The 19,899-nt window shown below is 54.0% G+C and overlaps 1 protein-coding gene across 1 annotated transcript in view; it reads right to left on the bottom strand.

Annotated features, from left to right (window-relative positions):
• NTNG2 (netrin G2) overlaps positions 1–19,899 on the bottom strand; it is a 96,339-nt gene that overhangs the window by 32,267 nt on the left and 44,173 nt on the right. The window contains exon 4 of the mRNA XM_012001595.1: positions 17,370–17,539. Within this exon, the coding sequence (XP_011856985.1) occupies positions 17,370–17,539 (170 nt within the window). The remainder of the gene's footprint in view (positions 1–17,369; positions 17,540–19,899) is intronic.

The raw sequence follows: 19,899 nt of genomic DNA on the forward strand, positions 1-19,899 counted from the left end.
AAAAACAAAAACAAAAACAAAAAAAACCTCTGACCCCTCAAGCTGGGCAAAGGCAGGAAGGTGACCAGCCTTGGGGAATCAGTCAGCATCCTGTAACCCTAGGAAGTGGCTGTTTCCACGTGGCAGGGCTGTCAGGGGTCGAGCTGAGCTGGTACCCTTGAGTGCTCAGCACTGGGTCTGGCACAGAGCAAGCCCTCCGGAAATGTCAGCTATTATTATTGCTGCTATTGTCAACAGCCAACAGGTGATAGAGGGAGGGATGGAGATGAGAGTACAGGGGCTCCCAGGTGCAAAGATCGGCCTTACCTGGCAGCCCCGAGGTGCCTGGCCCCAAGGGCGGGGCCCCTTATTCATGCCGTCCCCTCCAACAGCCACCCCAGAGCCTCTCTCCGCAGCCTGCAGCTCCCCAAAATAGAGATAATCAACCTATTCTCCAGGCCCCTGGAGCCGCCCACAAGGGGTGACACACCCACTGGCCTCTTGGAGGATTCAGTAATATATTGCCAAATATTTATCCTTTATTTATTTACTTATTTTGAGATGGAATCTCGCTTTGTCATCTAGACTGGAGTGCAGTGGTTTGATCTTAGCTCCCTTCGACCTCCGCCTCCTGGGTTCAAGCAATTATCCTGCCTCAGCCTCCCGAATAACTGGGATTACAGGTTCCCACCACCACACCCAGCTAATTTTAGTATTTTTAGTAGAGATGGGGTTTCACCACATTGGCCAGGCTGGTCTCGAACTCTTGACCTCAAATGATCCGCCCACCTCAGCCTCCCAAAGTGCTGGAATTACAGGTATAAGCCACCATGCCCAGCCCTCACTGGCCTCTCAGGGTCATTGCCCCACAGAGCCCCATGCCACAATGATTGCCAGATCTCCAAAATAAAAATACAGGACACAGAGTTACGTTTGAATTTTAGGCCTGGTACAGCGGCTCATGCTTGTAATCCGAGCACTCTGGGAGGCCCAGGCAGGAGGATTACCTGACAACAGGAGTTCGAGACCAGCCTGGGCAACATAGTGAGACCCCCATCTCTACAAAAAATTTTTTAAAACTCTAAATTTATCAGGGCATGGTGGTAAGCATCTATCGTCCTAGCTACTTAGGAGATGGAGGCAGGAAGATCGCTAGAGTCCAGGAGGTTGAGGCTGCAGTGAGCCGTGACTGTGCCACTGCACTGCCCTTCACCCCGGGTGACAGAGCAAGACCCTGTCTCTAAAAAAAAAAAATTTAGATAAATAACTACTGATTTTGTTAGTACAAGTATATTCCATGAGATATTTGGGACATACTTATCCTAAAAAAACAATGATTCCCTTGTTTATCTGAAATTCAGGTTTAACTGGGCATCCCATCTTTCATCTGGCAGGCCCACCTGCTCCTGCTACCTTGCTCACCCGTGTGGCTGTCTGGCCCCTCTGCTCGGACCCTGACTTCTCTCATGGCCTGACATGGGGCGCACTCTCTCGCTTGCTGGATACTGGCCCTGCTGCCAGCAAAGACAGAGTCACAGCCAGCTTCTCAGCTAAGTTTCCCTTTTTCTTGAACTGACGAATCCCTACTAAGCCCCCGGAGACCACAACTGTTAGGAGGCAGCACCGGGCCTCACTTCCAGGGGAGAGCCCAGCCCAGACAACAGTTCTCCGGGAAACGTGGCAGGCTCAGCTGGGGGCCCGACAGCCACATGAAGGATGACAGGGACCCTGGCCCGTGCCAGGCAGGAGCGTGCCCTGCCCTGCGGGGAGGGGCAGGCAGTGCCTAGGAGCTGCTGCGGGGGCACCATCTGGACCCGGGCCTGGCACCGTCACTCCACAAAAATCGTGAGCGGGGCCCTTCCCTCCTCCCAGGGAGAGAGGAGCGGGGGGTTTGGAGAGTCTCCCAGACAGGAGGGCGGGTGGAATGTAGGTCAACTCCTGGCTGCCGGAAAGAGTGATGTCATCCACTCCTTGGGGGGAACGACAGAGGAAGCGGTGAGTTTGGGTGAGCGAGCCAGGGATGGTGCCGGAGCTGGGCAGGGAGGAGGAGGCCCCAGGGCTGGCTCCCCGCAAAGGCAAAGCCCCACGGGGATTTCAGAGGGCTCATGGCGATGGCTCTGAACTGGGGTGGGCAGGTGCTGGGCGGGGAGAGCTAGTCCCCAACTTCTCTCAAAGCACCTCCTTGGAGGACCATGGGGGTTGCTGGTCACTAATCACATTGCCTGGTCCTTCTTTCCTTCTTTCCTGGTATGTTACCACCCATCCCCACATTATTACATGTCGGGTATACTGAGACCGGCCTCGCAGAGCTCTGGTACCTTGGGGGCTAAAGTTAGAGTACTATTTTAAAGCAGCCAGCAATGTTTTCCAATCTCTCTTGCCAGATAGTGCATTTATCTTTGGGTGAAGAGTGTTCTTTTGTTTTTGGAAAAATATTTTTCATGAGCCTCTGGGTTATGGACAAAATAACCTAAAGCAAATCTCAGATCTTACGTTGGCCTGGAGATGCTCGCACGGGAGGCTGGCGTGTTCTGCAGGATGAAGCAGGAGGCTGAAGCAACAAGGGCGCTACATTCCTGAGGACTCACAGAGCTGGGGTTGGGGGCCTAGACCGCAGTGAGGAAGGATGCCGCCCTGGGAGGGGGCTGGGGGCTCACATGGCCAAGGAGCTTCCCCTCCCCAGCCAGTGGGTGGCCGTGGCCAATGGATGGACAGCCTCGAGGTTGGTGATGGCTAATGGAAATCCTCTCAAGTCCTTTTTTTAAAATGTTTTTTTGGAGACAGAGTCTTGCTCTGTCATCACCCAGGCTGGAGTGCAGTGGCGTGATCTCGGCTTACTGCAACCTCCGCCTCCCAAGTTCAAGTGACTCTCCTGCCTCAGCCTCCTGAGTTTCTGGGATTACAGGCATGCACCACTATGCTCAGCTAATTTAAAAAATTTTTTTTTATTTTTGTATTTTTAGTCAAGATGAGGGTTTCACCTTGTTGGCCAGGCTGGTCTCGAACTCCCGACCTCAGGTGATCCGCCCTCCCAAAGTGCTGGGGTTACAGGCATGAGCCACTGTGCCCGGCCTCAAGTCCTTCTTTTCTACATGGTAATTCCCATCTGCTATGCCCAGGCCTGAGTCAAGGTGTCATGAAACACTGTGACCTGGGGGTTTTGGTCTTCTTTGCGGGGTTCGGAGAGATGTGTCCTTGGCTCGGGCAAGCAGTGTGGAGAGAGGAACAGCAGCCGGAGAAGCAACAAATGGTCACGAGGGAAGCCTGCAGAGGCCAGCTTGATTAAGAAGTAACAAGTGACCAGAGGACACACAGATTTGAGGATCATGGTGAAAGGAACGTGGTAGCAAACTGGACTTCTAGCTAATTCACGAGATGGGGGAGCCTCGGGCACGAGAGGGAAGGAGGCTGTTGGATGCGAGAAAACTTGAGATTGTTTGGGTCAAAGGACTGCCATTCAAACCTGAGACCCTGAGAAAGCAGGGAATCAACGGCAGAGCTGTGGGGACAGAGGGGAGGTCTGGGCGGTCTGGGTCGGTCGCCTGGTGCAGCCTGGCTTTTCCAGGGTAATGTGGACAAATGCTGGCTGCTGCGCCTCCTGGAACGCAATCAGGCCGGCAATTGAGTTCATTGGCTAAATCAAATTTGGGCTTCTGTGCGAAGCCCTTTTCTATTAAGTGCTTTAACATACCTCACCTCCTCAGTCTATTGATAAATCCTATTACCCATTACAAAGCCAGAGGCAGCTTCCTTGCATACAAGACAGAGGCTGACGGGCGGGTGCTGGTGGGCTTGGCTGTGAGGCTTAGGGGTAACACGGTGGGTATGGCCAGGGCCTGCGAAGGCACCCCCAGCCTGAGCAGCCTGGCTAACTCCAGCAACGTTGCATCTTCCCCTGCAGGAAGGCCCAACACCCCTGAGGGAAGGACCAGGTCCAGGTGGTAGCCCAGAGAGGCCCATTTCTCACACGAGGAAAACAGGAGAAGGAGCAGGGTGTGATGGTGGAAGGGTGGGAGGCGACAGGGGTGGGTGCTAGCAAGCCCAGCTGGTCCTGCTTCTCTGCCTCCTAGCGCCTATATTCCAGTCTCTCTCTTCTCTGGAAAGAGTTCCAGATAGTAAGATAGTAAGATAGTTCCAGATAGTAAGTTCCAGATAGTTCTTTGTTCATGTAAGTTCATTTGTTCATGAATAAACAAATGAATGACTGACTGAATTAATGAATGAATTCCACACATACACAGCACGCCTACCTGGTTCTGGGTGCTGGTGCTACGGTGAGAACAAGCCAGACCCCATCCCTGCTCCCTTGGAGCTCAGAGCCTGTGGGGGCGGGTGTCAGACGTGTACGTGCATAGCTATGGTAGCTATGGCAAGGCTGTGGGATTGCCGCCAGCCGCCAAGGCTGGAGAAGGGGACCGAGGGGCTGGTTGCACAGGTCTCCAGCCTTCAGGAGCTCCAGAGAGGTGCTCTCTGAGCCAGGCCCTGAGGGGTGAAGAGTTTGCCAGACAGGAAGGCCGGGGAAGGCCAGGTCATGTTCCAGGCAGAAGGACTAGGCCCTAGGCCAGCCGGAGGGACCCAACCTTTGGGGTGGCTGGTCTTGGGAGTCTCAGAGCCCAGGCTGCAGAAGGAGGTGAGAGGGTGAGTCTGTGATCACAGAGCATGGAGTTGAGTCTAAGGTCAGTAGAAGACCACGAGAGAGATTGTGCAGAGAAGTGACTGGGTTTGTGTTTAGGGACAAAAAACTACAGAAAGGGCAAGACTGAAGGGAGGGAGGGAGGCCAGTCATGTCCCCAAACCAAAACCTGATGCCAGCCTGCACCTTTCTTCTAGGGGGCAGGGCTGCTGATGGGGGGGTCCACCTTGGGACCTAGTTCAGGCTGGGAGTGGGATGGAGGGATGGTTAGAAGCTTTGCCCCACAGAATGGAAAGAGGCCTCCAGGAATCGAAGCATGAAGTGGGTGCCTCAACATGGGGGAGAAGCGCAAAGAAGCCCCGAGCCCAGGGCAGTCAAGCCACGGCCTCCGGTGAACCCCGGGCCCCCGCGGAGGCCTCCGCTCATCCTGTGGGTCCGCGTCTGTGAGCAGGGGTGCAAGGCGGCCGTGTGGAGTGTGATGTGTCTATGACTGGGTGCTTCTGGAAGCGGATTCGCGAGTGTGGGTGGGGCAGGTGTGTGTTTATGTGTGAGTCAGGGGCACGTTACAGATGAGTGAATGCCTGCGCGTGTGTGTGACTTGGCGGGTACATCTAAGGGAGCATCTGTGCGTCTAAAACAGGCTTCATATGGGATGAAGGGCCAGGGATCCTCTGCAATGACCCCCCCCCACCCAACGCTCCCTCTGCTGAGATGTGGAGGGAGGCAGCCCAGTCCAGAGGCAGAACAAGGCCTGAGGATGAGCCTGGATGTGGCCTGTCCTCTCCCAACCCAACTTCCCCTCTCCAGCCCCGTCTGTCCTGCCCAATCGCGGCTGGTGAGGTCCAGCAAGCCACAGAACTGGGGTGGGGGGACAGGAGCCTGCCAGGTGTCGTGGCTACAGACCCAGCGGGAGTGGCTCACGCAGAACTGGGTGGGGCTCAGTCCCCTGTCCGCTGTTGGTGGCAGTACTCTCCTCCGAAGTCCCTTTGGCTACACCTACTATGAGCTGAGCTTCTCACTCCTGCATGACTGTTGACTGATGACGGGACAGAGGACAGAGCTGGAGATGAAGCTGAGGAGTTCCACTCGGCCCCCAGGTGAGTGACGGAGGAACAGGGGCTGTGTGTTCAGGTGACAAAATACCGACTCCTTCAAGGGATCAATGGCTCCCCTTCCTCAGGCACCTCCTGAGTGTTGGGACTTGAGCCGGCAAGTTTCAGACAATCTATACAACAGCAGGATCCCATTTTACAGGTGGGGAAACTGAGGCCTGGAGAAATGGAAGAGGCTTGCCAGAAAAGAGCAAATGGAAAGAGCTGGAATCGCAGGCAGGCTGCTCGCTAGCCCCGTGATGTGCCACTCTTTACTCAGGACAAAGGGACTCCTGTGAGTCACCAGGGTGGGCCACCCTGGGTTGTCAGGATGGACATGGAGTCTCTAGAAGGTGTTAGAAGCAGGGTTTCTGACCTACATATGAAATCAGTCAGCCTTTCCTCCTTACGCATGCTGGCGGGCCCTCTGTCCTGTCAGCTCTCCGCCCACCGCAATCACTTCCTCGGCTCCTGTCCCCAGTGTCCCTCCCGCCCTCCCCGCAGCTATCTTCAGTCCTGGTGGATTCTTCCCATCCCAACGCCAACGCTGCCGCGCCTCCCGCCTTTCAGAAAGAACCCTCTCCCCTCCCCATTCCCCCAGCAGCTCACACCCCATCTCCCTGCTCCCCTTCCGAGCCAAATGTTTTCAAAGCTTGCCTACGCCCCCTCTTTTTCACCCCTTATTCACTCTTTTAAAAGTGTTGGCATTCGCCCCTGAAACCACCCCACAACGGCCTTCATCCCGGGCTCTGCTCTGGGTGCCTCTGCTGTGACCTCCATCTTCCCAGGTCCATGGGCCCACGCTGGCTCCTCCGCTTGGACCCTCGGCGGCACGGACACAGGTGGCCGCTGCCCTGGAGGCACGGCTCTCGCGTGGTTTTGGGGCACCGCCCTGCCAGACCCCCCTCTCTCTGATCTCAGGGCTGCAGACCGCCCGGCTCCCCGGCTCTCCTCTCGGAAGTCTCGCACGCCCCCACGGCGGGCGTCATCCGCACCACGGAGCTCAGGACTCCCTGCGCCCAGTCTCGCCTGCGCTTCACACTCAAAAGGCCCAAATGCTCCGGATGCCTCCAAAACGCTCACAACCAACAGGTCCAAAATAGAAGTCAGGCTTCCTCCAGTGCACAGCCGCGCTGGAAGACGGCCTGGCAGTTTCTTACAGAGTTAAACACGCTCACCAGACGACCCAGCCATCCACACCTGGGTGCTTAACCCAAGAGAAGCGAAAACTTACGTTCACCCAAAAACCTTGCCACCAATGTTTATAGCAGCTCTATTCATAATCACCCCAGACTGGGAGCCACCGAGACGTCCTTCCACGGAGACTGGGTAAACAGACCACGATGTGCCGCGCACACGGCACAGTCCTACTCAGGAGTGACGAGCCTAAGCCACGCAGGTGGCCACACCATGAGCCTCAGAGGCGTGTCGAGGACAAAGGAGACCCCTTGAAAAAGCCACCTGCCGCACGACTCCACTTACAGGAGATTTTCAGAAAAGATGGGGAGCAGATTGAGGACTTCCAGGGGTTTCAGGACGGGGACCGTGGGTGGCTCAAAGGGTAGCATAGGGAGTTTTTGGAGACACAGGCTGTGGTGGACCCAGGCTGTGGTGGCAGTTGCATGAACCTATCCACGTGCTAAAATCCCTAGAACTGCACCCCCAAAAGGTCCATTTTGCTATATGAAATATAAAAATTAAAAAATTAAGAAATTTAAAAAATTCCCCTCCAGAAAATTCCCTCACCTCTGTCCCCATTTGACGAGGCAACATCTCCATCCACCCAGTGTCTCAAAGCCGGATGCCTGGGAGTCCCCCACGATGCCTCCCGCCCCCTGCTCCCACCAGCCACTCAGCAACAACACTGCCACCAAAGGCCACCTCCAGGCGACCCACATCACAGGACCTGTCCCCGCCAGAACCCCGCCAGGCTGCTGCCGGTCTTGGAAGGACCCACCCGGTCTCCTGCGGGCCTCCAGCAGCACCACCCCCAACTCAGATTTCCAAACACCAGAAATCAGATCACACCTCTCCCCTGCCTGTAGCCCTCCCACCAAACTTCAACCAAAACCAACTTCCTCCCGCGGCTGCAGGGCTGGCATGATCGGGCCCTGCCTGCTCTTCTTTGGAATCTTACCCACCCACCACAGCCGCATCACATTGAGTCCTTACAAGGCACCGCGCCTGTCCCACCTGCTGTCCCCTGCCACAAATGCTGTGCCCCCGTTTCCCCCTTCAGGTTTCTCTTTGCCTTCCCTGACCCCCGGGTCCAGGTCTCAGGCTGGTTCCCAGCTCCACGCCCACATTGCCTTGGGTTTTGAGATAGGGTCTTGCTCTGTCACCCAGGCTGGAGTGCAGTAGCACAGTCATAACTCACTGCAGGCTTGACCTCCTGGGCTCAAGCAATCCTCCACCTCAGCCTCCCAAGTAGCTGGGACCACAGGCGCACACCACCGTGCCTGGCTAATTTTTGTATTTTTTGTAGTGACGGGGTTTCACCATGTGGCCCAGGCTGGTCTTGAACTCCTGCACTCAAGCAATCCGCCAGCCTCAGCCTCCCAAAGTGCAGGGGTTACAGGTGTGAGCCACCGTGCCTGGCCTTGCCCTGGGTTTCCTTCTCACCTGTGGGCACTTGGGGGTACTGGGTTTGTGGATTCCTGCTCTCCCACTATGGAAGCGTCAGCCCCTCCATGCTCTTGGACCCTGGCACCCTGCTGTGTTGAGCACGTCATAGGTGCCTGCTGTGGGCCAGATCACGTCTCCCGAAAAGATATGTTGACATCCTGACCCCCATTGCCTGTGAATGTGACCTTACATGGAAATGGGGATTTGTGGATGTGATGAGGATATAAGCTAAGCTGAGGTCATGCTGGAGGAGGGCGGGCCCTTATCTGATGTGATTGATGGCCCTGTGGGAAGAGACACGGGGAGACAGCGTGTAAGACAGACGCTCAGGGAGCAGACAGCCGCAAGACAAGGCAGAGACTGGAGTGACGCAGCTGCAAGCCCAGGAACGCCAGAGGCTGCCGGCCCCGCCAGGAGCAAGTGGAGGGCGGAGGGTGTGGGACAGGTTCCCTCCTGCGGGGTCCACAGCGAGCCCAGCTGCACCCTGATTTCAGACTCCTGACCTCCCCCCAGTTTGTGGTACTTTGTTATGGAGGCTCCAAGAAACCAAGGCAGTGTGCATTAGAAATATGTGTTAATTCATCCCCGCAAGGTCTGAGAAAAAACATCTGTTGAGTGAATTAATATGATGGCAAGAAAGCTCGCAGAGGAAATGCCTTCTCAGGCAAGAGAAGAGGGAACCCCGATTCTGTCCAGTGCTGCTGGGAAAGCATTGCTGTGCGTGACTCTCTCCCAAGCACCTGCAGGGCTCCCCGAGCCTCCTGTGACCCTGGCCAAGCCTGAGATGCCCCTCCTGCCCTCTCTGCCCCACCCAGCAGTGGAGCAGAGCCAAAGACCAGAGGAGACCCCAGGCCCAGGGGCCAACCACCGGCCTTGGCAGTGGACCTCCCCAACTCTTTAGTACAATCTGGTCCCTTCCTAACACCAGCACTTCTCAGTGGAGGCCGACGTGGTCTTGAATCGTGCATGCCGGCTTTTTGGTGGGAAGCAGTAGTTCAGGGGGCCTGGGAGGTACAGCTGAAGGTGTGTGAACTGCACATAACAGAATATCTGTCCCCAAAGAGCTGGGTGTCCCCAAAGAGTTGGGTTTATTTTATTTTTTCAATTTTTATTTATTTATTTTTTGAGATGGTGTCTCGCTCTGTCACCCAGGCTGGAGTACAGTGGCGCGATCTCAGCTCACTGAAGCCTCCACCTTCCAGGTTCAAGTGATTCTCCTGCCTCAGCCTAACGAGTAGCTGGGATTACACCTAACGAGTAGCTGGGATTACACCCACCACCATGCCCGGCTAATTTTTGTATTTTTAGTACAGACAGGGTTTCACCATGTTGGTCAGGCTGGTCTTGAACTCCTGACCTCAGGTGATCCACTCACCTCGGCCTCCCAAAGTGTTGGGATTACAGGCGTGAGCCACAGTGCCTAGTCAAGAGTTGGGTTTAAAAAAATGAAAAGCACAACACAAAGCTGCCTTTCCAGGGACTCTAAATATTTTGGGATCATGGGCTCCCTTTGAGAATGGAACAAAAACTAGGGGCTCTCACCAACTGACTGCACACACACGACACTTAGCATATATTTCAGGGAGTCCATGGATCATTGAGGCCCACCCTTTGCCCTCCTAAGAGCCCATAGGCCCCAGTAGAGGAATCTCCAGGCCCTCTGTGATCTGCTGTTCTTTCTATGCAGCCCCAACAGCCATGGCTCCTCTCCCTGAATGGTCTCACTTAAACCCCAGGGTGATTGTCTCCATTTTGTGGAGGTGGGAAGGAGGCAGACAGGTTAGGCAACTTGCCCAGGGTCACACCTAATCCAGAATTTGCACCTGGACAGTCTGACATGGAGACCACCCACCCATCTATTTCCTTTATTTTTTAGTGTGCTAAAATATAGGTATATATTTATCACCTTACCATTTTTTTTTCTTTTGAGATGGAGTCTCTCTCTGTTGCCCAGGCTGGAGTGCAGTGGTGCGATCTCAGCTCACTGCAACCTCCACTTCCCTGGTTCAAGTGATTCTCCTGCCTCAGTGTCCCGAGTGTCTGTGATTACAGGCGCCCACTACCACACCTGGCTAATTTTTGTATTTTTAGTAGAGACAGGGTTTCGCCGTGTTGGCCAGGCTGGTCTCGAACTCCTGACCTCAAGTGATCCGCCCGCCTCGGCCTCCCAAAGTGCTGAGATTACAGGCATGAGCCACCGCACCCAGTCACCTTACCATTGTTAAGTGTATGGTCTGGTGGCATTAGTACATCCACAGTGCTGTGCAAGCTCTGTCACCATCCCTCTCCAGAACTTTACATCGTCCCAAACTGAAGCTGTCTCCATTAAATACTAACCCCCATTCCACCTTCCCCCAGCCCCTGGCAGCCATCATTCTACTTTCTGTCTCTATGAATTTGATGACTCTAGGGACGTCGGGTAAGCAGAATCATATGGTATTTGTCCTTTTGTGTCTGGCTGATTTCACTTAGCATCATGTCCTCAGTGTTCATCTGTGTTGCAGCGTGTGTCAGGTTCTCCCTCCTTTTTAAGGCTGAATCATATTCCATTGTATGGATGGGCCACATTTCGTGTCTCCTTTTGTTGATGAACAGTTGTGTTGTTTCTACCTTTTGGCTACTCAGAATAAAGCTGCTATAAACATGGGTGTACAAGTATCTGTTCAAGTCCCTTCTTTCAATTCTGTTGGGTCTATACCTAGGAGCAGAATTGCTAAATCTATATTTAACTTGTTCAGGAGCCACCATACTGTTCTCCACTGTGGCTGCACCGTTTTTGTTCCCACCAGCAATGCATGAAGGTTCTGATTTTTCCACATCCTTGCCGACACTTGTCATTTTTTGCTTGTCCAATAACAGCCATCCTCATGGGTACCTCCATCTATTTTGTTTTCATTGAGATGGGGGTCTCACTATATTGCCCAGGCTGGTCTTAAACTCCTGGACTCAAGTGATCCTCCTGCCTCAGCCTCCGAAAGTGCTAGGATTACAGGCACCAGCCACCACACCCCAGCCTTTCCATCTATATCTCAATCTTCTGGCCTCAGTTTCCTCATCTATGTCATGGGGACAATGATCCTCACAGGATAGGACTTAATGAGGAAATGCACATAAAGGACTCGGGATGCTACCTGGGCTACGGGAATTCTTGGTGAATGACAGTTAATATTGCTGAGGGAGGAGGCTCTGCCTTCCCAGAGTTTCAAGGAGTCAGCGCAGGCAGAATAACATCACAGAATTCCCTTCTTGCCTCTGTTTTTCCTGTAGAGCAGCTGAGAAAGAGATGCAGGGAGGGTGGGTACAGGAATAGGGTGACTGAAATCGCCTGTCTCTGCACTCCCCTCCCCGCACCCACCTGCTCACCCTCCACGGTTTTCTTTCCTCTGCTGTTTCTATTCTCGTCCAGTGTCCGTCCATCTCCGGTTGCGGGGCAATCAATAGGGACAGGATGTTTATGAAAGAAATCAAGACGGCAAGAAAGAGGGGAGGGAGTCAATGAGGAGGGGGGAACCAGGTTGGGGGAGGCCCAGGGACATAGAGCAGCTAGACCCCCGTAGGGTCTGGGGAAGCTGGGTCTGCAGGAGCTGGGCTTGGCCACTCCAGAGCTCAGATCTGCCCATCCAGGCCCAGCTCAGCCTCTGGGATCTCACGGGTTTCCTCTCGCTCAAGGACTTCAACCTCCTCCTGGGCAGAAAGGGAGTGAGGATGCAATGCCTGGCACGTAACCAATAAATGGTACCTGCCTCTCCTGTTCCCTTAATCCACATTCATTCCTGTTGAACAGAATGGGCACACAAGACCTTAATTTGGTGCAAAGGACCTCCCTTCATCATCTCCCACAAACAGCACCCACTGGGCTTGAATACCTCCAGGAATGGGGAACTCATTCCTCCTTTCCTGTTCCTGCTGGCAAAGGACCTGCTGGGCTGCCTCCCTGGAGCTTCCAAGGATTTTCTGGGCAGAGGAACTTGCATGGGATGATGCCCCCTTCCCTCTGACTCCCAGGTCTGGAGTGGGCAGGGCTGGCTGGGCTGTTTTGCTGTTTTGCCCCTGCCCTGGCTCCAGTGTGTTGGCCCTGCCTCGGGCTCATCGAATGCGGCTGCTACCCCAGCTGCAGGAGGACACTGAGCATTTCAGAGCAGGGGTGCCCCTGGCAGCTAGTGAGCTGTCCTGAGCTGCAGGTGTATTTTGTTTTCCCTGCACAGAGTTTAAACAACTTTTTGAAGTCGGTGCCAATATTTTTGAAAGCAAGAGACTTTACATAGATACCGCTGTGCACCTTCCTTTGTTACTGCAGAAGATCTGGAATGTTTGGTCTGCTGTCTTGTGAGGGTCCTGCTGTCTCCATTTCTCCCCAGGCCACACCCTTCCCTATCACTTCTGATGGTACCATAGGTACCCATATACATTGTCTTCTTCTCATTATTTTTATTATTCATTTGAATTTATTTATTATTTTTATTTTTTTAGAGACAGGATCTCTTTCTGTCACCCAGGCTGCAGTGCTGTGGCACCATCATAGATCACTGCAGCCTCAACCTCCCAGGCTCAAGTAATCCTTCTGCCTCAGCCTCCCAAGTAGCTAGGACTACAGGCGCACACCACCATGCCTGGCTTCCACATAAGCTATGTTCCCAGCCTCTGCAGACATTTGTGATGGCAACCCCAGTGAACCCAGAGGCATGCTTCCACACTCCTTCTAGTACCTGGGTTGGGTGCAGGAATGGCCTCATATCTAGGCAGTCCTGATCCTAAGCCTCCTCGCCTTCCCTCTCCCACCGTCTAACCAGAGGAATGAGACACTGGGATAAGCTCTTTGAATATAGCATTTCATTGACTCTTCACAACAGGCAGCTGATGTCATTACTATTTCTCCATTTTACAGATGAGAAAACTGAGGTTCCAACAGGTTATGGTCATCCATCTCCATGGATGCAGCAGCTTCCACCTCTCCAGCTCACTTGAGGAGCTTTGCAAAGACACAGCCTTCTGGATCTCACCCGAAGCCTCCCAGTCCCAAAGCTCTCAGTGGTGGGGCTGGGGAACCCTGTCTTAAACGGCTCTCCTGTGAGATGCTGGGTCAGGTTTGGGCCCCGCTTCTCTTAATGGTCGTGTGGAGGGTGGGAGCAGAGGCCCCTCCCGCTCCAAGCACCATAAAGGAATGATCTCATTCCTTCTCAAATCCAGATTCTGCCCCAGATTTGCTGCACAGTCTGAAGCCAACCACTCTCCAAGCTCCGCACCTGAGTTTCCCCATGTGTGGAAGGAGAAAATAGCTCCCGCCCCCTGCCTGCCTTCCAGGAATGGGCACGTGGAGCAGGCTCCGCGGGAGGCAGGGAGGGGGTGTGGCTGGGACTTGCGGGTGCCTGTGCTTCTCTCAGAGCTACTGGCACCCCACCTGCCCCCTGTGGTGGGGCTGGATGGAGCTCAGTCTGTCCCCACCTCTTGTACCCCTCACCATTTGTACCAGTCCCTCCTTCCCAGGACCCTGGGCTGGCTGCAGCTGCTCCAGCTCCTCCTCCGCAGCCAGGTGCTTCTGTCCTCCCCCTCCTGCCTACACTGTTGCCTGCCATTGGGGTCCCCCTTGGAGCTGGAAATCGCTGACTTGAGTGGCAGAGCAGGGAGCCACCACCCATTAAAGAACCTTCAATTCAGAGGGGAGTCCCGTGGGATGGCCCCATCATACAGGCTATCTGAGTTCCAGGTGGGCTCAAGTCAGAACTGGGACCAGAAATGAGGCAGCCACCAGGCCAGGGCTAGGGACCGCTCGGTGGCTGAGTCCATCTTGAGCCCGGACATGCTTGTGTCTGCCATGTAGTGGCGCTGTGCAATCTCCTTCTATTCCCTGACCTCACAGGCCTCAGCCTCCTCATCTGAAAACATGAGGCTGGGGGAGCACTGCCCCCGCAGGGAGAGCTCCAGCGGGTGGGGATCAGGTCCGGCTTGCTCAGTGCTGTGTCCTTGGCTTGCAGGATCTGAACCATTCAATAACCATCAGGAAATTAAACAACTATTGATTAAACAAGAAAATACACATGAAGCCGTTAATAACAGCACTCAATAGCAAATGAGCCCGTAGCAAATGCTGGATAAACATTTGCTGTTCTTGTTAGTGGACCGCAGCAGAACCACTGGGCAACATGGAGGTCATGAAATTCTGAGGGAATCCCCAGAACAGGTTCAGTGTGAAATCCCAGAGCCCGGGAACCCCCAGGGGGTCCCTGGTGCCCACTCAGGAACGTCGGGTGCCACATCCCCCTTTGTCACGGGTCCTGCGTCTCTGGCTTCTCAGCACGGCTGGACTTTCCCAGGGGAAATGAAGAGGGAAAAGGGGAGGTAGCCTCAGCTCTTCCTTGAACCATCTAACCCGACCCAATTCAACGACAAGCCAAGCTGCTGCCTGAGGAGTGTTTACTCTCTCTCTGAATTGATTGCACACTCTCGCCACCACCTCGGCTCCTCCCTGCCGCCCGCAGAGGCTGGGTGCCAAGGGGAACCACCTCCAGGGAGATATGAGCTCCAGGCAGCCTCAGTTGTCTTGTCACAGATGGGAAATCGAGACAGGGTGCAGAGGGGCAGGGTTTGAACCCCAGGTCACCCTGCTGGGGTTGAAGTGGCACCACCAGACCCTGACCATCACAGGCCCATTCTGGACCCTACAGCTGGCCCAGACATGAGGGCCCCACATGAGCCACCTTAGGAAATGTAAGGCGGGGTCCTTGAACAGTTGCCTGAAGGTGAGGGTTTCCCTGAGCAGCCCAAGGTCAGAAGACAAGCCAGGAGCCTGCAGGGCCTGGGGAGCTGGTTCCCAGCTCTGAGCTGCTAAGCCCGGGGATTGGCGGGTATCTAGAAACAACCAGACAATGGCATTCCAAGGGCAGAGGTCACAGAGATGCCCAGGGGCTGAAAGTCTGGACACCAGCTTCCACCACAGTGCCTGAATATGGGGTGTTTTCCAGAACATTCCTGATTTTGAGTATCCTGTCCCAATTGAGGTGGGTTAGAGATCACGGGTATCAGAACCACAAGCCCCTGTCTGCACCTGCTTCACTCCCATCTGCCAGACTTGAAGCTGACTCTGGCTTCATGAACGACCTGCCTTTGCCTTTGCCCACCTGGAATCCACACACACCGTCAAAGTGAAACAAAATGCAAACACAAGCTGGAAACAGCAGCACCACAGTGGCCTGTCCAGCCTCACCATGCAGGCGTCACCACAGCACATGGCTGGCAAACGGGCTTCCAGCCTTTCTCCCCAACCCATGATGTTTGTCCCAGTCTTGTGTACACTTACAGCCGATGTGTGTTCAAGACGCAGAAATGATACACAAGGCGTATCATATATTTTACAAAAACAGGATTATGCTCTACATGCCATATGGCAAATCACTTTTTCCACTTGTCAGGAATTACAGATTTGGGTGGGCATTGAGAGCCTGCAGTGGAGAGATGCCCACAGTGAGTGATCATACCAGCTGGGCTCCCCAGGTGCAGCCCCTGTCTGTACCTGCCTAAGCCAGGCTCCTGGCCCGGACTGCCCCAGCACCCTTGGGTCTCAACTCTCTCCTCCCTCAGCCCACCCCAGCCCTCTCACTCCATTATTTTGTCCAATTTTTTTTATTAAACACTTTTTTTTTTAAGCACATATTATGTGCCAGGCACTGTTCTGAGTACTTCATCAACTTTAACTCATTTAACCCTCACCATAATCCAGCAAGAGAAGTATGTTTGTTACCATCCCCATTCTACAGATGGCCCAGGGAAGATGGCATTGCCCCCACAGACTGGCATATTATCTGCCAAAAGAATCAATGACCTAGGACAGCACAGAACCATGTATTCCTCCACAATCTAAACAGCTTTTGGGAGGTAAAGGCTGCTTTCTTCTCCTATGACAGTCTTTTGCCTTCCTCAAAGTTGCCTCAAAACACATTCCTCTCCAGAGCTGGCCAAGAAAGAGCTGCTTCAGCAGGTCTGGGGTGTCCACACCCTGCACATTCCAAAGAAAGGTCTGACTCTGGCTTACTGCGAGGTGACCCCTAATCCATAAGCCCTTGGAGTGTCCTGTCTAGAAAGAGAGTCCATGTTTGCCTGCGGGTCTTGGCACACATCAGAAAGCCTATGCTGATGAGATTTACTGGGGGGCCTTGAGCCATGTAGTATCAGCTCGACCTCTGCAGGGATTGACGCCAAAGACCAGCCACATCATCAGCAATGCCTCTACCATCAGCTTCCAATAGAAACTCCACACTGAGGCTTTGGTAAGCATCCCTGCCTGGCGATAGCTCACAAGCGTTGTCCCATGTCACTGCCGGGAGAATCAAGTGCTGCCTGCACAACCCCACTGGGAGGGCACAATGAGAAGCTTGCACCTGCTATCTCCTGGACCCAGACCTGGGCACCTTTTCCTGTTGCTGATTTTAATCTGTATCCTTCATTGTAATAAATCATAACTGTGAATATAGCAGCTTTGCTGAGTTCTGTGAGATTTTCTAGTGAATCGTGGAGCCTAAAGGTGGTCTCGGAAACCCTTGAATGTGAGTCAGTGGACATTCACTGAGTCAGTGGACAGCCTCAGAGCACTTCTCACAGTCAGCACCAGGAGTTAGCCCAGCCCTGCCCAGACAGACTCCACTCCTGCCCTCCACACCTCCAACACATGTACTTCCTTCCTCCAACACATGCACCTCCTTCGGTGGAAAAGCTCAGGCATTGGGTCTGTGCAGTCCCGGCCATCCTAGACAGCCCCTATGATGTAATATCAGGTAATGTCCTGGGAACCAGGTAATGTCCCAGGTGCTAGGTAACCTCCTGGAAACCAAGTAACATCTCAAGAACCAGGTTATGTCCCAGGTACCAGGTAACAGCCCAAGAACCAGGGGATATATCACATACCAGGTAACCTCAAGGGAACCAGGTAACATCCCAAGAACCCGGTCATGTTTCACATACCAGGTAACATCCCAGGTATCCAAACACATCCCAGGTAACGGATAGCATCAAAGGTGGCAGGTGACATCCAGGGCTTCCCCCGGCCTTACCTGCCAATGACCTCGATGTTGGAGATGGCGTAGAAGTACTTGTAGAGGTTCTCCCGCTGCACGTAGGTGCCGCCCAGCGCCGGGCGCAGCAACCGCATGCGCAGGTCAGTGAGGGTGAAGAACTCCTTGAGGCCCTTGGCGCTCTCCAGACGCGTGTAGAGGTTGTCCATGTTGCGCAGGTCGGGGCCGGCAAAGCTGTCTCTTATACACATCTAGATGTGTATAAGAGACAGATCACTTGCACCCGGGAGGCGGAGGTTGCAGTGAGCCAAGATCGTGCCATTGCACTCCAGCCTGGGCAACAAGAGCAAAACTCCGTATCAAAAACAAACAAACAAAACAAACAAACAAAAAAACCCCATAGACCTGTACAACACAGTGAGTGAACTCTCATGTAAACTATGGACTTTAGTTAATAATAATGTATCAACAATGGCTCATCAGACATGACTAATATGGTGGCTCACGCCTGGAATCCCAACACTGCGAGGCCGAGGCCGGAGGGTCACTTGAGCCCAGGAGTTTGAGACCAGCCCAGACAACACAGAGAGACTCTGTCTCTACAAACTATGTAGCACCACTGCACTGTAGCCTGGATGACAGAGAGAGACCCTGTCTCTAAAGAAACCCCCCAAAACCCCAAATATCCCCCACTAATGCAAGATGTTGATAATAGACGGGGAAAGATGGCGGGTGGGGGAGGGCGGCCTGGGGTTTTAGGTACTTTCTGTACTATCTGCTCAATTTTCTGTAAATCTAAAACTGCTTTAAAATATTAAGTCTACTAATTAATTAAACAAACAAATAATCGAACACTGTCACTAACAGCCATACAGTGCTCCCGACCACTTGCGGCCCTTTTTGATGAATATTTCAGGCATCTGGTTTGCTCAAAGACAAAATGGCTTGGATCTAAGTTAAAACTTCTCACTCTCAAATGAGCTGTTTGGTCTCCTTGGGGGAAGTGGGGCCCACCACCCTCCGAAGGGCTGTGCCACACCCCTGTGGCCCCCACCAGGCGCCACTGCAGCAGCCTCAGCCTGTGGGCTTCGATCCTCTAGGGTGGAGGACAGGTACCCCGGCTGCCTGGGGCTCCTCGGTGGCAGGGCTGACCCTCGGCTCATTGAGGCAGGTTCCACAAATCCCTCTTTGACCAAAATAGCTCTGTCCTCAGGCCCCCATGCAACCTCAGAGTGGCAGGAGCTCACCATAAAGTCCAGTACCTCCTTAAGCAGATGGGGAGACTGAGGCCAGGGCCAGGGCAGGACTGGCCCCAGCCTTCTGGAGAGCGGATGGCACCTCTGAGGAGGAGTCTGCTGTTACCATCAGAGATATCCACACCACTGGCAAGCCCACCGAGCCAGAACAGCAGAAGGACGTGGTGGGGTCAGGGGGTGTGGTTCCCAGCTTCCCCACTCACTGGCCGGGTGACTCTGGGCAAGATGCTGCCCTGTCCTGTGCTGTTGCCTGGAATGGTGTGGGGCTGAGAGGCCATGGGGATGGCCCAATGGCCTGAGTGGGTAGCAGGTGCTGGGCTGGAGGAGGTAGGCTTGACCTGTGAGGGAGCTGGCAGCCAGGAAGGGCGCTCTGAGCCTGGACGCAGAATGGGCTCTGTCTGTGCCACTCGGGAGGAGGAGTGGTGGGCAGGCGCTCCAAGAGCTTGCACCTGGGCTCTGGCACTGAGGTACATGCCCCTCTTCCCCCAGCCCAGCCATCACCCCCTTCCCGAAGTCCCAGAGCTGCTTCTGTTGCCCCTGGAGACTTCCTAGGGGCTGAATGGTGTTCGCCCAAGGTTTCTATGTTGAAGCCCTAACCCTAGTATCTGAGAATGGGACTGTATTTGGAGATAGATTATCTTTCAAGAGGTGATTGAGGTTAAATGGGACCCTCAGGGTAGGCCTAGTCTAATCTGACTGGTGGCCTCAGAAGAAGTTTGGCTGCCTGATGAGACGCTAGGGCCCATGTGCACAGAGAAAAGGTCGTTGGAAGGCACAGTGAGACAGCGGCTGGCTCCAAGCCAGGGAGAGAGGCCTCTGCAGAAACCAAACCTGCCAACAACTTCATCTTGGACTTTCAGCCTCCAGAACAAGGAAAGACATTTTTGTTGTTTAAGTCACCTGGGTCTCGTGTGGTACTTTGTTATGGTGGCTGGAGCTAAGACAAGCCTCATCCCAGGTGTGAGCAAAGAGGGAACAGGGAGGAATGGGAGGAATGGCTCAGAGGGGTAGAGATGAATCGGAGTTTTTGATGATTTCCCCAGAGGCTCTCTCTGGGGTCTCCCCCGCCAGCCTGGTTTCTTAGTACGCTGGCACCAAGTGGCGTCACACTGCCTCACCTCCCCAGAAAGCTCTTATCAACCCAGCACTGAAGCTGTGCCATTTCCCAGGCCACTTCGTCCTCTCCCACCTCGGAGCTTGTGCTCCTTTGGCCACTCTCTGTCCTCCTGGTTTTCAGAGCCCTCCCACATGTGCCTCCTCCAGGAGGCCCTCCTGACTTGAATCAATCTTTTTTTTTTTTTTTTTTGAGACAG

The sequence above is a fragment of the Mandrillus leucophaeus genome, unplaced genomic scaffold, assembly GCF_000951045.1.
Source record: "Mandrillus leucophaeus isolate KB7577 unplaced genomic scaffold, Mleu.le_1.0 Scaffold665, whole genome shotgun sequence".
NCBI lineage: Eukaryota > Metazoa > Chordata > Mammalia > Primates > Cercopithecidae > Mandrillus > Mandrillus leucophaeus.